Source organism: Mauremys mutica, chromosome 6, assembly GCF_020497125.1.
Source record: "Mauremys mutica isolate MM-2020 ecotype Southern chromosome 6, ASM2049712v1, whole genome shotgun sequence".
Classification (NCBI taxonomy): Eukaryota; Metazoa; Chordata; order Testudines; family Geoemydidae; genus Mauremys; species Mauremys mutica.
Window position 1 is genome coordinate 45,659,448 of NC_059077.1, and position 17,228 is coordinate 45,676,675.

Consider the following 17,228-nt stretch of genomic DNA (forward strand, 5'->3'; position numbering starts at 1 on the left):
AACAGGTGTGGGCCATTGAGAGGTGTGCGTGGCTGTATCCTCCTGAGATGTGTCTGACACTGGTATGGCTGTTGTACAGTGTTAATTAGATCATTCTAATTAATTCAGTCAAAGTGTAAATTAGGAAGGAATGAAGAAAAATTACCTTTGAAGGCTGCTAATACATTTAACCCCATGCTGTTTATTTAGCAGTCTAACAAAATAATGATGTTAAGAGTCAAACAAGGCACCAGACCAGGACACAGCTGTTAATAGCATTAAATATGAGATTGCAGTCTGTGCTGCAGGCATGTAAGCCTGGTCTGTGCTTTCAAAGGTTTGCTAGTACAGCTGTATCAGCAGACCCTGCTAGTGTAGATGTGGTTCATATTGGCAAAAAAGTCCTGTTTCTGGTGCAGTTCATACCATTGTTCTGGGTGAAATAAGCTACGCTAGCGAAAGGACTTTTTTGGGAGTATGACTGAACTAAAAGTGTATTGCTAAATCAGTTTAGTTAAAATGGTGCAACTTCTGTGAGTGGATGAGGCCTGAGCTGAGGATGGACTAAGACAGTATGGCCAACCCCAAATGTTCAAAAATCCAAAGCCCCTTAAAGTCAATGGGAGACTTTCCAATGACTTCAGTGGGCACTGGATCAGGCCCTTGGTTTCTCGGCTATAGCATCTTTTACAAGATGCTGCTTACTCTGCATGAGTTCTGAGAAATTCACATAGCCAAACAGGCTTTAAATGTATTTTGTTACATACAGATGTGCAATATCTTAATATCTCTGTATCTCTTGTGCCTAATTTCATAATGCTATTTTGTATTTAAAAAAACAGAACAAAACTGTAACAAATTACCCTTTCATTTGCTCACCACTGCACCATTTTCTATTTCCTTATGCATGCCCCTAGGCTTCCTAGAATTCCTCATGATGTGCTCCTGCTGTAAATTGACTGTGTGCATATCTGTATTCTAGGGAGTATTTTGAATCCAGACATGTACATGAAAAAGGAAACAGGTATTATGAATTGGCCTTTGGCCTGTTTATATCATAACAACTTTAGATGACATTTTTCATTGTGAAGAAAGAATGAACTTCCCAAACTGACCTATCCAGAAAGCTTAAAGTCATTTCCATTTTCTTCCTGTAGCTATTAGAGACCATTTAAAAAACAAACAAACCCAAAACAAACGCTCCCCCCCAAATCTCCTTACATAGTTTGGTGGCAAGTTTGAAGAACTTTATGACAGTATCAGATTTCTTATCTACTAAAATGTACTAATCTGCTCAGTGTCTTTATATAATATTACTGTATGCTTAGATGTTTATTTTTAAAATCAGCCTTCTTGCCAATTAGTTTTTTCCGCTCTGCTAATTAGCAAATAAATAAAGTCAGACCGAAGTTTGCGCTGCTGAATTACTTTATTGTATAAGCGTTAAGCGATAAAACTAAAAAGGCTTAATGAAAACGCAATCACAACCGAGTGTTTTATCTCAGCAGATAGAAGGAACCCCAGCGTACAGTTTCTCTGGGCACTGTAGTTTGCTTTGAATCATGCGCTGCTGACTATTGGTTGGGGAACACGTGGAGAGGGTGGAGGGAGACGCGTTGCTAGCAGTGGAAACTGGCTGCTCCCGCTCGCATATAGCTCAGACCGAGATCGTGCCGTAGTGTTCCCAGGTTAGCAGCAGATGCTTCAAGCGCAGAGCCTGTTTTTCTTCCAGGGAGGAGGATCCTAGCGGGCTGCAGATGGAGTTGCGAACAGCTGCTTTGTTCTGCTCCCAGCTCACTGAACTGGCTTTATCATCGCACAGAGAAGCGTTTAAAGACAAACAGTCCTACCTCGCTTTCCGCTTCCCAAGGCTTCCCACGTGTGATTGATTCACCCTGTTCCCTTGCATTGCATTAGGCTGGGGAATTTCTGCACAAAGTTAACAAGCTCTATGACATGCCTTGTTATTTCTGCAAACATAGCTTAAGCCTTTTTATATGCAGTCAGATCTGTGATGGGTTTTTCTCAGCGTGGTGTCCCCGTGCACCCTATAACGTATATCTGAGTCCATCCCATGTAGCTCATCTCTTAAAATACACCTCATAGCACAGCTCCTCTGTTACCGTCTGTAGCATTTTGCAGATCGACTCTGTCTCATTCCTTTGGTGCGGAGAGCCGAGCTCTCCGGTGGGGGGCGTGTCCCTGCGGTGTGCCAGGCAATGGAGACGGCACCGATGCCAGGGCAGAGCTCGGTCCCAGACGCTGGAGGAGCCACCTTTGGCTCCTCGTTGTCTGAGGAGGCTGGAGAGGAGCCTGTGTCTAGCAGCCCTGTCCCAGGGAGATGGGGGGAGGGGGGCTGGCCCTTGCTAAGTGCACTGGGATCCACCGGGCCGCAGAGGGGGGGGGGGAGGGAGACAGTGGGCTCGGCTCCGCGCTGGGGACATTGGGCGCACATGTTCTGCGGCTCCTGTGGCCCGGGCTGGGCGAGGTGCCCCATCCCTGCCGCGGAGCCTCTTCCCTTTGTGTCCCTCCCCGCGCTGGCCGCTGGCCCATGTGACAGCATTGCTCGCAGCCTCCCCGCGGCTCCGCTAACTCGCGTCCTCCCTCCCTCCCCCCCCGCGTGTCACTCAGCCGCTTTGCATATGTGCCCCCCACCCTCGCGGCCGCAGCCCATATACCCGCTTCCCCGCGCCGCAAATCGCAGCAGCCGGCGAGCGGCCGCCTCCTGCAGCAGCCGCAGCAGCAGCGCCTCCGCCTCCACTCCCACTCCGCGCAAGCGCTCGCCCGGCCCGAGTGCGGCTGCCTGCGGGTCTCCAGTCCCCAGCCCGGGCTACAGTGGGGCGGCACCGCAGCCCCCCGGCGCGAGACGGGAGGAAGGAGCGAGCTGGAGGCTGCCGGCCGCCGGGGAAGGGGCGGGACAGGCTCCCGCAGCCTCTCGCCTGCCCTGAGCGGCGGCCGTGAGGCCGGAGGGAGCCCGGCGCCGCGGCTGTAAGTCCCTGCGCGCGGACCTGTTGCGGGGCCGGGCCGGGTGGGCTGCTGGCCGCAGGCGGGAGGAGGGACGGGTGTTCGGGCAGCGCTCCGGGGAAGGACGGAGCAGCTCTTCCCTCCCTGCTGGCGGTGCGCTCATGGCAGGACGCGGTTCTGCGTCCCCAGCCCCGGGAAGAGGGAGGCTGTGGGGAGGAGAGGGCTGCGCTAGGCTGCCTCGCTCCCTTCGCAGGGATCGCTCTGATTCTCACCCCAAAGCGAAGCGAGCAGCGTGAGGGACTCGTTGCCACAGGCAGCCCTGCGGGTGGCTGAAAAGGTGCCTTGGCAGGGAGCGGAAAACGCTCCGAGCTTGCAGACTCGGTGCAACTTGTTCCATGCATAGATCAGCTGGCGCTTTGATTGCTTGTATTGCAAAATGAAGCAGCCCTGCACTGAGGCTGTTAAGTTGGGAGATATTTTCATCTCGCTGCCAGGGCGCATTTTCAGCTGCCTCATAGCTTTTTTTATTATACATATGAACTGAGTCTGTGTATTGATCTCTAATTGAATATTGAACGACTGTGTGAGCTTGATGGTCACATCAGACCACCCAAATGGTAGATTCTCTGCATTAGTAAGCATCCTGTGTTCACTCCTGAAAGCAGGTCCGCTGTTTGTGCACCATGTGCCCATTGCAACCTTTTGAAGGAAAATGCGACACTGGTGGATAGATATTTGCACTAACCGTTAGACAGTTCTGGTATGTGTCTGTCTTTGGCAAATAGAAACACTTGCTTCCCGTTAATGCTAGATACTAACCTTAAATATTGACTTCTTGTAGTTTCCTTTTCAAACTTTTCAGATGACTATTTTGGAAAATACACATAAGAAATGTCAGTTGACTTTTTAATAAGTCTGAGTAACCAGAATTAGAATGACGATGGACTTATACCACTTTCAGAATCAAAGGCAAAACCCATTTCTTCTATTCTTTCTTTTAGGAAGTTTTTCATACACAACCAATACAATGCTCATTTACACAGATAAAACAGAAATCTGTATAAACTAATTAAGTTATTTCTTCTGCAGGTTGGGAAGAAACATATTATTTCTGATTTGAAATACTGGGGAGGTGTTCAGATACTACATTGAAGGAGATCATATAGGCACGTGGGTACATAGGTATGTACTATCACACAGTCATTTTGAAATGGTCTGCATTTGGCAAAAAACAAACAAACAGGAACTGTACAAAAAATTAATGCATAATAAGTGATGTCCTGTTTTACACCTCATGTAACTTCTGTGCAATGGGTTATACTGAGGAATGTTAGAAAGGGGTTGGGCATCACTGCAGACTTAGCAACTGAAAAAAGGATCAATTCATGCAATGGGTAGTTGAGCAACAGTGATTCCCCCCTCCCCCCCAAGTATCTCACTGGAGAAACAATGAGATTATAGTGGTCTAATAGGAAGTTGTATCTGGTACATAATAAATGTGCAAATAACTGAAAACACTTAATTTTTTATTTGACTGAGCTGAGACCTTCAGAATCTAAAGCTGTTAAGAAGTAGGGCAAGAGGTTGTTGAACATTGTGTATTACCAGATTTGAGGTTGCTGTGACAAGTAGCTGGTTGAAGTACATCATAAATCAATCCCTTGCTTCAATGTCTAACTCTATTTAATTAGTGATTCATGATAAATATATATTTGTATTTTGCTGACCATTTGTCCTTTACATTCAAATGTTACTGTTTCTAAGGAAAAATTGCCTGAAGGGAGTTGACTCATTTTATTCAAGATGAACACTTGCTCAGTGACTCTGTGAATTACCTCTGCTGAAATGTTTGAGGCTTGCATAATTTGCAACAACAACTAGAGAAATCAAAGATGTCTGTCTGAATAGTTTTATAGCTTTGAATATACTTATTAAAATTTTGGCCCAACTTGCATTCTCAACAATCGCAAACCAGACTTATTCGCAAAAACACTACTTTACTAGTAAATTATAAGAAATCTTTGTTAATGGTACTTTGCCTCTACATATTGACTGTAGAACAACTCAAAAACTAGTGTGGGGACTTGAGGGGGAAGATGTACAAATATGTATCTTTGCTCTTTTTGAGGAAATATGTTTAGTTTACTAAAATGTGACTTGCCACACCTTGGAATTCTTAAAAGAGGCAACTTTAGAATGGTACAGGTAATGCTTTTGTTACAGTTTGCTAAAGAGGAACATTATGAATACTGCAAGTAATTAATAAAAATGGCTTTGGTCACTAAAAGACCAGACCTTGTCTGTTAGGATATTGCTGTGTGCAAAACAGAAATGAGGCGAAACCCTGACTTCCTATTCCACGAAAGTCTCACAGTGGTTTTTACCATTTTTTTTTTTTTTTTTTTTTTTTGCAGCTGAGATCAGTATTTCTTTCTAGGGCCATGGGTGGGCTTGAGCAACATGCAGTGGTTTGTACTTTCCTACCTCTGTCCCACCCCTCTGCATATGGTCTGTAGTTCACCATTCTCAAACATAGGGATAACTCTAGTTCCTTAGCTCTTTTATTTTGTGTGCAGTGCTTGATCCTGCATGGTTCTGTGCAGCCACAAATCATCAGAACTCACAGCACCACTCTGGATCAAAACACACCTGTATTTGCAGCGTTTGAACTTTTCTTTATCACTGCTGCTGTGATTTTTTTGTTTGTTTAATTATTATTTAGTGCTGAGTGCTGTTGGTATGCTTAGCATTGCAGGAGTATACAGGGGGATACATAGTCCCAGATGCAAAGAACTCCATCCTGCAGTGAATACCACCGGGAAGGGCAGGGATCCCTGTGTCTTTTTGGTCCCCCATTGACTTAACTGGGAATGCCCAAGAGTGCAGGGATCTGTTTTTGTGTAGCTTGTGTTAGGGTGGGCACCTAAGGGCCTAATGCTAAATGCTGCCTGGGGATGTTGAGTGCCTGCATCTCCCACTGACTTCAGAAACTGGAAGCTGAGGTTGCTCCACACCCCACAGGAGGCACTCAGCCTCTTGCAGGTTTGGGCCCTAAATGTGAAACAGACCAATCCAGAAAAACATACAGAATGTTGTGTATTGAATCATAACAATTTATGAAATTACAAAATCCCTGTTACAAAATCTGGCTCCACAATGTTTGCCAAATGAGGGTTGATCTTCCCACTTTTGCATCCAAACTGTTGATGCATTAATACCCAGAGCCATGATCCTCTGTGTAATTCTGTAGCCTCAACAAACCTGAAATTGAGGCACATGTTCAGTTTAACCTTTTGGCAATAGGGTAAATGGGTAAATTTAGTCCTGGATTAGTGTATGTGACCCTTGAATGTCCTCTGAATGATGATTATTTGTCAGGTAATGCAATTATATTTAATGGGTAATGCAATTATACTTACCATGTAAAAGTAGTTGCATGTATTTTAATAGCATACTTGGCTATAGTTACTGCAGTTAACCTAAAACATGGGTCCAAAGTGCTTTGCACAGCTCATGTTTTCAGTCACAATGAAAAGGGCTTGATCTAAATCTTACTGAAATAACTGAAGAGATTCCTATAGATTTTAGTGGGCTTTGGATCAGGCCAGATAAAGACAAACAATATGTATTTCCCATGTTGTTCCTTCTTTAAAGTCCTGATGATAATCATTAGGAAATTAAGTTCCAACTTAAAAGAAAAAAAGGTGCAGCGTTTTGGTGCATATTTGAGCCATGACCATGAAGTGAAACTGCTCCACAGGTTATTTGGTATGCAGCAATCCCTAAGCAGGTGTATAAGAAGTCTATCATTTCACAGACATAAATGTAATATTATTAAATGCTGGAAAAATCAGGTTTTTATTCTGTTGTGTGTTTTAGCCTATGATCTCCAAAAGAGTGAAAGGAATATTTTCTTGATTTTTAGAATGACATACAGACTTCTGAGGCTATTCAAATTCTTATGCAGTCTCTTTATCAGAGTGCTGGTCTGAGGGCAAGGGGCAAAGTTTTCCTCTTAAAAAACATGAACCACGTGGAAATGGAATGATGTATTAATTAGCAGCATAGAAATTCATGTTCAGGAATATAAATGGGGAGGGGAATTTCATGGCAATCAGAGAAGCTGAACTCCTTCACCAAACTTCTTCCCCACCACCCTCTACCCAGGCTGTAGAGCACCAGTGAAGCTGTTCCATGATGGCTGCTACTGCAGCCCCTAGTCTGCAGTAACCTCTGTGGATGCTGTGTAATCTGTCCCATCCCTCCACTGCCCACCTGTTTAGGAGTGTTTTGGTCAATGGATCTGTGTAGATGCAAATCCAGAGCCCGTGTCCCTGACATGTCCCCATATCATACATCAGTTCAGCTTAATTCAGGGCCAACCACTTGCCTTACTTAATCCAGAAGATTGGCCCATATGAAATACATAAACTTGCAAATGATTGGAAGGGACCATGGAGGGCAGTTGAATCCTTCCAAGGTCACTTATAACTTGTTTCCCTTAAAATGGGAGCAAAACAGCGCTGGTGTTGAGAGGACAGGGGTAGCAATGTAGAATATTCTTTCCTCCCACCCCCAAACCAACAACTGCAGACGCTTGTTCTCTGAGAGCCTAACTCAGGGGGACTGCAGAATAGCAGTTAGTACAATTGCGTTACCCTGCCAAGACTGTAAGCACATACCGTCACCCAGTAGCAGGTGACCACTGGAGATATACAAGATGTAGATCTCTATAATATTTAGCCATGATATTGTAATAAAGCTTTGGTCATATAACAATATCTTTGTAATGTTATCTGTCTCTGTCTTATCTTTCCCACTCCCTGCTGTTAGATATGGAACCATTATATCAAAATAAATCATCAAAATGGAATGAGTACATTCTTGTTCTCCCATGCAGTTTTTTTACATTCCATAAGGTATCCTGTCTGGTAGCTCTTCCTACTATGATTCAAAGCAGGAGAATGTTCGAGTGTGGGTATGTGATGAATCAGCTGTGCTACACTGGGGAGGAGTGAGAAAATCAGCTCTAGGTCTTTATTTTAACTCTGTCTTCCTTGCCTACTATTGTCATAAAAGTTGGAGATCAGGTTTCCCAAGATAAACCTGCTCTTGGGCAATAATAGTGGGGCATGTCATTTAAGAAACTCATCGGGAAAAAAATAAACATACACTGAAGTAGTTATAATTATTTGTCCTCTCATGTCTATAATAGGCTCAGAACAGGCTTCCTGCTTACAATGATTATCAGGGATGCATATAATTTTTTTAAATTAAAAGTATGTCATAAGCATTTGTCATGAGAACCCTTAATCTTATGTAATTTTTGTTTATTTTTAGGTGTGGCAGAAAATGTCAGTCAGCATGCATGAGAATCGCAAGTCTAGAGCCAGCACTGGCTCTATAAACATATACTTATTCCACAAATCATCATATGCTGATAGTGTCCTTACTCACCTGAACCTTCTACGCCAACAACGGCTTTTTACAGATGTACTTCTCCATGCTGGGAACAGGTCATTCCCTTGCCATAGAGCTGTCCTAGCTGCATGTAGTCGCTACTTTGAAGCAATGTTCAGTGGTGGACTTAAAGAGAGCCAGGCTAGTGAAGTCAATTTTCATAATTCTATTCATCCAGAAGTCTTAGAACTTCTGCTGGACTATGCGTACTCCTCCAGGGTTATCATCAATGAAGAGAATGCAGAGTCCCTGCTAGAGGCCGGAGACATGTTAGAATTCCAGGATATCAGAGATGCTTGTGCAGAGTTTCTGGAGAAGAACCTTCATCCCACCAACTGCCTTGGTATGCTGCTGCTGTCAGATGCTCACCAGTGCACCAAGCTTTATGAACTCTCTTGGACGATGTGTCTTAGCAACTTCCAGACTATCAGTAAAAGTGAAGATTTTCTCCAGCTGCCAAAAGACATGGTTGTGCAGCTCCTTTCCAGTGAAGAACTAGAAACTGAAGATGAAAGATTAGTATATGAGTCAGCTATTAACTGGGTTAACTATGATCTGAATAAGCGCCACTGTTATCTCCCTGAACTATTGCAAACTGTGAGACTGGCTCTCTTGCCAGCCATCTACCTTATGGAGAATGTAGCCATGGAAGAACTTATCACTAAGCAAAGGAAAAGCAAAGATATAGTAGAAGAAGCAATAAGATGCAAGCTAAAGATCTTACAGAATGATGGTGTGGTCACCAGTTTGTGTGCCAGACCTCGTAAAACTGGCCATGCACTGTTTCTTCTGGGGGGGCAAACCTTCATGTGTGACAAGCTGTATCTGGTGGACCAAAAGGCAAAAGAGATCATTCCAAAGGCTGACATCCCAAGTCCACGGAAAGAGTTCAGCGCTTGTGCTATTGGCTGCAAAGTGTATATCACTGGAGGCCGGGGATCAGAAAACGGAGTCTCCAAAGATGTTTGGGTGTATGACACTCTTCATGAGGAGTGGTCAAAGGCTGCCCCCATGCTGGTAGCTAGGTTTGGGCATGGTTCTGCTGAACTCAAACACTGTTTGTATGTAGTAGGAGGACACACTGCAGCAACTGGTTGCCTTCCAGCTTCCCCTTCAGTATCCTTAAAGCAAGTAGAACAGTATGACCCTGTGACCAACAAATGGACAATGGTTGCACCACTTCGAGAAGGAGTAAGCAATGCAGCTGTAGTTAGTGCAAAGCTTAAGCTGTTTGCTTTTGGTGGCACCAGTGTTAGCCATGACAAGCTGCCCAAAGTTCAATGTTATGATCAATGTGAAAACAGATGGACAGTACCAGCCACCTGCCCCCAGCCCTGGCGCTACACAGCTGCAGCTGTTTTGGGTAACCAGATTTTTATTATGGGTGGAGATACTGAATTCTCAGCATGCTCAGCTTATAAATTCAACAGTGAAACATACCAGTGGACTAAGGTGGGAGATGTGACAGCTAAGCGAATGAGCTGCCATGCAGTAGCATCTGGAAACAAACTCTATGTAGTTGGAGGCTATTTTGGGATTCAAAGATGCAAAACATTGGACTGCTATGATCCCACATTAGATGTATGGAACAGCATAACCACAGTGCCCTATTCACTAATTCCCACAGCATTTGTCAGCACATGGAAACATCTCCCCTCGTAACTGTGTGTATGTTATGATTGCAGCTTGTCAGGTAAGAAGTTATACCTATGAATACAAATATAATCGTACTTAGCACTTACCGTTCTTTACATCCATAGATCTCAAAGGAGGGTAAGTACATCATTTGTATTTTACAGTAAGGAAAACTGAGGCACGCAGCTGTTAAGTGACTTGTCCAAGGTCATGCATCATATTAGTGACCGAGCCAGGAATGGAACCCAGATTGCTTGGCTCCCAGTACCATGCTCTCTTCACCGGATTGATCACTTTGCCTCACAGTTTAAATGTTGAATATGTAATTTCCACTAGGTGTGATGCTGATGGGGAAAATATGGTTTAATTATTACAAATTCAGTTATAAATCATTAACCTACTAGGGATAGGTGATGTTTCCTTAACTACACAGAACTGGTCAATCAACATGAGGACCTAAAAAGACTTCTGTTAACCCTCCAACCATGAGCTGCGGCAGGGTGGTGACTAGTCCAAATGGACAGCTTTCTGTCTGTGTGAACAATCTTGCTGCAGCTGCATTGTTACCAGTGGATCTATAAGGTGTTGCACAAACACACTGGGCCAAGTCCACCCTCCTCCAACAGCTGAAGTCAATGGAATTGCACCTGCTTATGCCAAGGTTGAATTTGGCCCATTAAATATACTTTTTAAAAGCTTGTTTTTCAAAAGAAAGCTATGTTCATATGTCTGACTGTGTATCATGTCACTCGGCTATACCAGTAATACTGTGGTTCAAATAATTACTTGGCAGTGTTCCAAAGCAAATGCCACCTCATTTATAGTTGGGCATAATGGGCCAAACTCACACCACTTGCAACTTCTTACAGGCAAGTCTAAATTTGGCCTTGCTTGTTTTTCTGGTTATGTGGCTCTGCTAAAGAAGGATTTTCTACTTTTTGTTTCTTCTTCATTTGGAAAACAACTAAAATATCTGAGCAGCCCAAAATATGAATGTCAGTTTACATCAGCACCACAAAACAGAGTTAACTTGCTAAGCATTGTCTCAAACTAAATCTGATTTTTCATTATTCCCCCCCCATCTTTTCCTGAATTGTATCACTTCAGCTAAGCCTCTGATATTTTCTAGAGTTCTTACGTAAGTTATTTTGCATTAAAACTTACAAATACTATACTTCAGTGTGTGTTGCTCATTTTTTTTTCTGAGACTGCAATGCAGCATCATGACTACAAACACATTCCGATGGCATGTTTAACACTCAGAAGCACCCTATGTTGCCTAAATGAGCTATGCCCTGCGAGTAGTAATTTCTTAAGGGATTTGAATACTGCATAATGCAACCATAAAACCAGCCAGGTTGCAAAAAACTATTGAAGGAAAAACAGTTTAAAATAATTAAATAAGCTCTGCAGTAACTTTTGCAGTAACCTAGAACCTCCAGATCAAAGTAGGTACCTCAGAAAGATAATGATTCCAGTCTGCTTTTATAGACTTCATAGCATCTTGCTCTTCAGAAGGGTCACGTTGACAGGATTTTATTGGCAACTGGACTACCAGGAGATGGCTGGCTGGCTCCTGCAATAAATAGCAGGACACCCAATTGTCCTTGTAATAGGATAAATCTGATAATCTGGGGATCATTGGGGAATTTTTTCGCCCAATGGTGTGCTGAGGCTTCATCTTGCCATTTCCCCTTGAGCTGAATTGGAATTTTGACTAAGTAAGGAGTGCATTTTTGGGCCTCTGCTGAATAGCAACTCAGAGCTGAAATCTAGTAGGAAATGTAGTGAGGTCATGTTTCCAATGACACTTTGGTCTTTAAGTTGAATAACCACCTGTAACTTTTCCATCTCCCCCCACAACTTAGTCTTAGAAAAACAGAGTCTTGGATTCCATCCAACATTTGCAAACATTGGAGGCTGATCATATCCTGGGTGTCTGAGAATAATTGCACTCTTCCGATAACTCAAAAACTGAGCAAATAGGCTTCTTTGAGATTACTTCCTTGCTAGCTGGAAAGCTGGGAACACATCTTTAAATCCATACCATTCAGCCAGTTTCTATTATTACTCATTTCAGCAGGGCTCAGTGTTATCAGAACAGTAGTAATGAATGCCCAAACTCAGGATCTGTGCCAAGAAAAATATTGACTTTTATTCTCCTAAGATTGACTTCATTGTTCTAAAATTTACAGCACATAAAAACAGAGGGTTTTTTTTCTGAAAAATAGTAGTCTGCATATAATGGCACTTAAGGCTTTCGTTTGCTTTGCAATATCCTGTTAAAGGCCATTACTTTAGCCTCACTAGCCTGTAAGATAACTGGATGAATGCAACCGTAAACTGAAACCTCTCTAGTGCGGCATGCTCATCCAGCCAGTAGATTTTTACTGACTCCCACTGTTCTGTCAGTGGGTGGGAGGGACAAAAAGGAAATTACTTCTGATTACCCTCTGTTTTGATGGTGTTGTGTGGCCCCAGCCTGCCACAGCTTAGGAAGATTTTAGTCTGCTTTGTTTCTTCCTTCAACTTTGCTCTTTTGAGTAGCTTTGTTTTATTTTCCCCTTGCAAGATTGATTTTTCTTTTTTCTTTTTTTTTTTTGGTTAATCATCCCATGACAGGAAACATTATTTTGGCTTCAGTGTTGAGATATACCTTTCAAGAAGGGAAAAAATGACACACTAGTCTGAAGAATGTCTAGGCGACATGAATCACAATAAGAAATTGCAAAATATTACATTGAAAATAATGAAAGGGGTCTGTCTTAAATCCTCAAAGCAAAGAGATTTCAGGCTAAGGGTGTGTGTATACCCTGCTGTTCTTAGGCATTACGGCACTGACAATATAGGGCTACATTCTGCTCTCCTGCACATATGTGTTCATTCAGATTAACTGCACTGACTTCAGTAGAGTTACTCTGCATGTGCACCCTAAATTCTAGCTGTGCTGTCTAAAGCTACTGTAATAATGAGGCTGGTGTTTGGTTTGGAAACTTGCACTTAACATAGGCTTCATAATTAAATATGGTAGCCAAATCTCAGCATCCAAGGGCTATATTTTTCACTGAATAATGAACTCCTGGAAAAGACTCCAGTGTGGAGTTGTTGAGGAATGGTGCATTGTCATGTGAAAAGAAGCGAGACAGATTTCTGCCATAATGAATAGCAGAGAAGTTTTAAATAAGGGGATTAATATGTCCACATTCTCTATGGTGAATAAATTCAGTTTAGAGTTCTCCATGGTGAACAGAGGAGAACCCGCACCCTCCCAGCTCCTTCCCAGCTCTTTCTTCAACATCACTCTGATCTAGTTTGACATGGCCCATGAGTAGAATAAACTGGTTGTGCTAATAATTTTTGAGGCTTTTTTGGAAGAGAGAAGTTGCATGAGGTGGTGGTTTTCAGTTTTTTTAAAGCATATCTCCATCCCATTTGTTGAGAACAGGAAAAGTAGTGTGTTGCAAAATCCAGCAAAAATAGCACTAGTGACCACATGCTATTTAACCTTATAAGGGTCAGATTCACACTGAAGTACAACTCTACTCCGTGGCTAGTCCCTATTGGAGTCTCTGGGGCTGCTTGCAGAGTAAGGCCAGGCAAGTAAAGGAGGCAGAATCTGACCTAAGTGTTGTGGTTTGTTTATTTACTATCAGTGATTAGTTATTACACAGAGACGTGCAAAAGGCTTTTAGTTTTTCTTTGACGTCTAATGAAACCTTATTATATATTGTCTTACGAGAATCCTCTAAATCTTTTCTTCTCCCTCTCCTTTTTTATTTAGTTTGCTCTGTTATTTGGAGAAGAGACTTGGAATCTCAGCTATGGAGAAATGGTTTTAATGAAGAAAAATCGTTCAGAGTCTTTGAGTTTGAAGAAAAATATCTGCACCTTGTAAATTATCTAACCTGGACATGAAGGAATGGGAGGAAAAAAACTGTCTTTGGTGCATCAGCACATGGTTTAAATATGAAAGAATGAACCTATGGTCTGATTCCTTGTACTAGTAATTGTGGATTAATGTCAGTGTTAATCAGACCTTCAAAGGGAGGAGATGGGGAAAAGGACAAACATAAAAGCAGTACAGAACTTTCCATAGTTGTGCAACCTACAACTCTAGATTTTCATGGACTCCATTGTGTGTGCGTGAAATTTGAAATGGTTGTCACCTCTTGCTGTGACAGTTTGAAGTGTCAGCACCAGCTGCCGGGGAAGCAGGCCGGGTCTGAAACAGTGAGATGTTGCTGTGAATGAAGATACAGCTGTGTCACTGCAGCGTACTTCTACAGGAATGAACTTGTTTATAGGTAGTGTCTGAAGAATCCATTAGATTATCACGTTATGATGTCCTATCTGCAGTGAGTGACCTTTCATTGGATAAGGAACAGCACAATTAAAAACATAAATAAAAGGTTTTTGCAATAGTGGGGAACTAAGAAGAACTCATTTTCCCCAAATGTTTGATTTCCCTTCCGCCCTGTATTTATAGGAGACATAAACTGTCCCATTCCTGTTATGTTACTTGTAGATGTAGCTATTTATTGTTCAGTGCTTGCATGCTGAAACAATGCCTGCAGTTGTCTTCATGTTGTAAGGATTTGTGTGATTTGTTGTTTGTTTTGCACATTTTGTGGTCTCTGACTCGCTCTGCTGCAAACAAAAAAGAAAACTGTTGAGTAATAGTTGGAGGTGGGAGTGAGTGAGGGGATGGCTTCCCCAGTCGGAAATGGAAGGATTACAAGGCAGGATCTTAAATTACCCACATACTAAAGGAAGAAGCCATGGAGGTCACTTTCTCAGGCCACCAACTCCCCAGGTTAGATGTGGTGTATCCTGTAGATAGTGTCCCTGCTCCATTTCATTGGCCTGCTCATGCCTTTGAATTTCTAATCTGGAACTAGCCAAAACCATTTACAGCTTTCTCTTTGTGCAGCCTCTCAGTTACCTAGAAGATGCTGTGGGATGGTTTCTGTGCACAGAGCCCCGAGAAAGGCATTGGCCAAAAAGTTATTTATTTATTTATTTATGAGTTTAGACTATGGGACATTTACCACAACCGCATTTACCTGATTGAATAGAGGTCTGGCTGACTCACAAGAACAATACAGATTAGTAGTGAACTAGTTAAAAAACAAAACAAAAAACCAACAACTTGCACTGACAGGATTGGCTCCTCTGTCTGCGTAGAAGTGGGATGAATGAGTGCCATGGTTTCAAAGACCCAAAAGGCATGGCCCAGTTGTTACAATGAAGCATGAAAAATTGCAGAACTAGAACTTAAAAATAATCCTCAAGCTCTGCTGCATCTTTTATTTTCACACAGCCAGATGAGTCTTCAGACATTTTGGTACTGAGAAATGTCAGATATGATCATGATAAAACAAAGGATTAAAAAACCCGCCCATTTTATTTGCTCAGTCTAGTTTTGAGTCGGGTATGAACCCACTCTTTTCTTCATTTCTTTACTTCTGTTTCACAGGTGCTTACTTTGCCAGATTTCATTGTGAAGCACGTGTTGTGTTTTTCATAAGTCTGTTGAGCCCAACTTAATAATGATGTGGTGAATAACATGGTTGTAGTATTCTGCTGTGGTGTAAGTAAAAGATTTTTAGTTGCATGCATGCAAAAACTAAAGTAATTATGTTGATGTTTGCATTTCTCTCTCGGATAGTGAAGTCACTGTGCTCTTTAAGCTTACCATCTGAAAACCTTTACACTGATCACCATTACATTTTTCTCACAAGGGAGGAATTTTCTCACAAGGGGGGGAATTTTTCAAGGCTGACCCCTGGTTTGACATGAACAGGACTCCACAACTATATACTAAACGAGTTACAGTTATAGTTCCACTAGGTTAGGTTTAGCTGTTGAAATAAAAACAGAAATTTAAAAATCAATCCCCTTCTTCTAAACAATAGACATGCTTCTTAGGTAGAGCACCTTCCTATAAGCCCGAGTTGCCCCAGTAAAGTAAATGGGCTGAATTCTATACTGCCTTGTATGTGGGGTAGTCATTCACACCTGTGCAATGTGGGTATAAAATGCTCCCAAATCCAAATAGTCACGTTTTACATATCTTCGCACAGGTGTATGTGGTTACCCAAGTTACAAGGAAGTGAAGTGTTGGGTCCAATGGGACTACTCATTTGACTAAAGGTATATCTGATCAAGCCCTGTTTTCTTCATTGAACGAAGGGATATAGTTCTGTCTTGAAGCTGCACCGTACATTGCTATTTAGCATCTGACATAAATCTGTTTTATAATACCATGTAACTTCCGAAAGTGGGATGAATTTCTGCAGCTGTTTTCAAAGTTGTGGTGTGCTTTCAGCTGCTTGATTAATTCCTGTGTGTAGGCTGAAGGAAACTGAAGTCAGGGTGGGCCGCAGGCCCTGCAGGGAATATTCTGGGCTTCTGCTCTTTGAATTGATGTGGGAATTCTGGCTTACTACTTGACCATTCCAGTCGTGCAAAACATCCCACACTTTGAAGCAAATGCAATTCACAGCAGAGTGCACACAAAAACCTTGGCATAGGACGGGAAGGTTCTTATTTTGTGGGCTGGTTGCTGTAGAAACTTATAACAAAGGACAGCCTTCCACTTCTGGTATAATTGTGTAGACCCTTTTCTCTAGGCCTGACACCTGTCTAATAAGAGTGATTAGAGCTGAATAATGCCCCTTCTCTGACTATTGAAGATGTGGTTCACATACTAAAAGAAAACTATAAGTGAAGAAGGAAAATGTCTATGTTCTGTCTCAGTTTGCTACTATATTTTAAGGTTTTGTAAAACTGCATTTTTTTTTTCACAATGTGAAACTGAAGGTCAATAAATTATTAGAGATTTTCTCTTCAATGAGTAGTTCCTTTGAGGGTTTGGTTGGTATGTTTGTTGTTTGCCTGCAATTTTTTTTGATCCTTGTAACACACATCTTTTTCATGGGAAAAAAAAGACATCCTTGATATGTAGTTTACTGGTTTGTTTTAAACTTCTGCTTCAGTTGCACTTGGACTGTTCCCTTTGTTCTATTAGGCCACTTATTATGATCTAGATCTCAGAGTTCAATAGGTAAAACTACGAGAGCTTTAAAACAACAACAGGAAATGCAAGCCTTCATAATTTCTTTTGGCCTTTGAAGTACAGTTTAGGGTCTAATATGAATCTAGAACAAAATTAGACAAGTCAGATCTTC

At 42.3% G+C, this 17,228-nt stretch overlaps 1 protein-coding gene across 1 annotated transcript; it reads left to right on the forward strand.

Annotated features, from left to right (window-relative positions):
- Nucleotides 1-2,798: 2,798 nt before the first annotated feature.
- On the forward strand, nucleotides 2,799-16,876 carry ENC1 (ectodermal-neural cortex 1). The gene is made up of 4 exons (XM_045021988.1): nucleotides 2,799-2,967; nucleotides 4,033-4,125; nucleotides 8,284-10,096; nucleotides 13,820-16,876. The coding sequence occupies exon 3, from the start codon at nucleotides 8,296-8,298 to the stop codon at nucleotides 10,063-10,065; it is 1,770 nt and encodes a 589-aa protein (XP_044877923.1). The 5' UTR covers nucleotides 2,799-2,967; nucleotides 4,033-4,125; nucleotides 8,284-8,295; the 3' UTR covers nucleotides 10,066-10,096; nucleotides 13,820-16,876.
- The last annotated feature ends 352 nt before the right edge of the window (nucleotides 16,877-17,228 follow it).

What these genes read in the sequence shown, in the direction of transcription:
- ENC1 (XM_045021988.1), top strand. Translation starts at nt 8,296, where the DNA reads ATGTCAGTCAGCATGCATGAGAATCGCAAGTCTAGAGCCAGCACTGGC.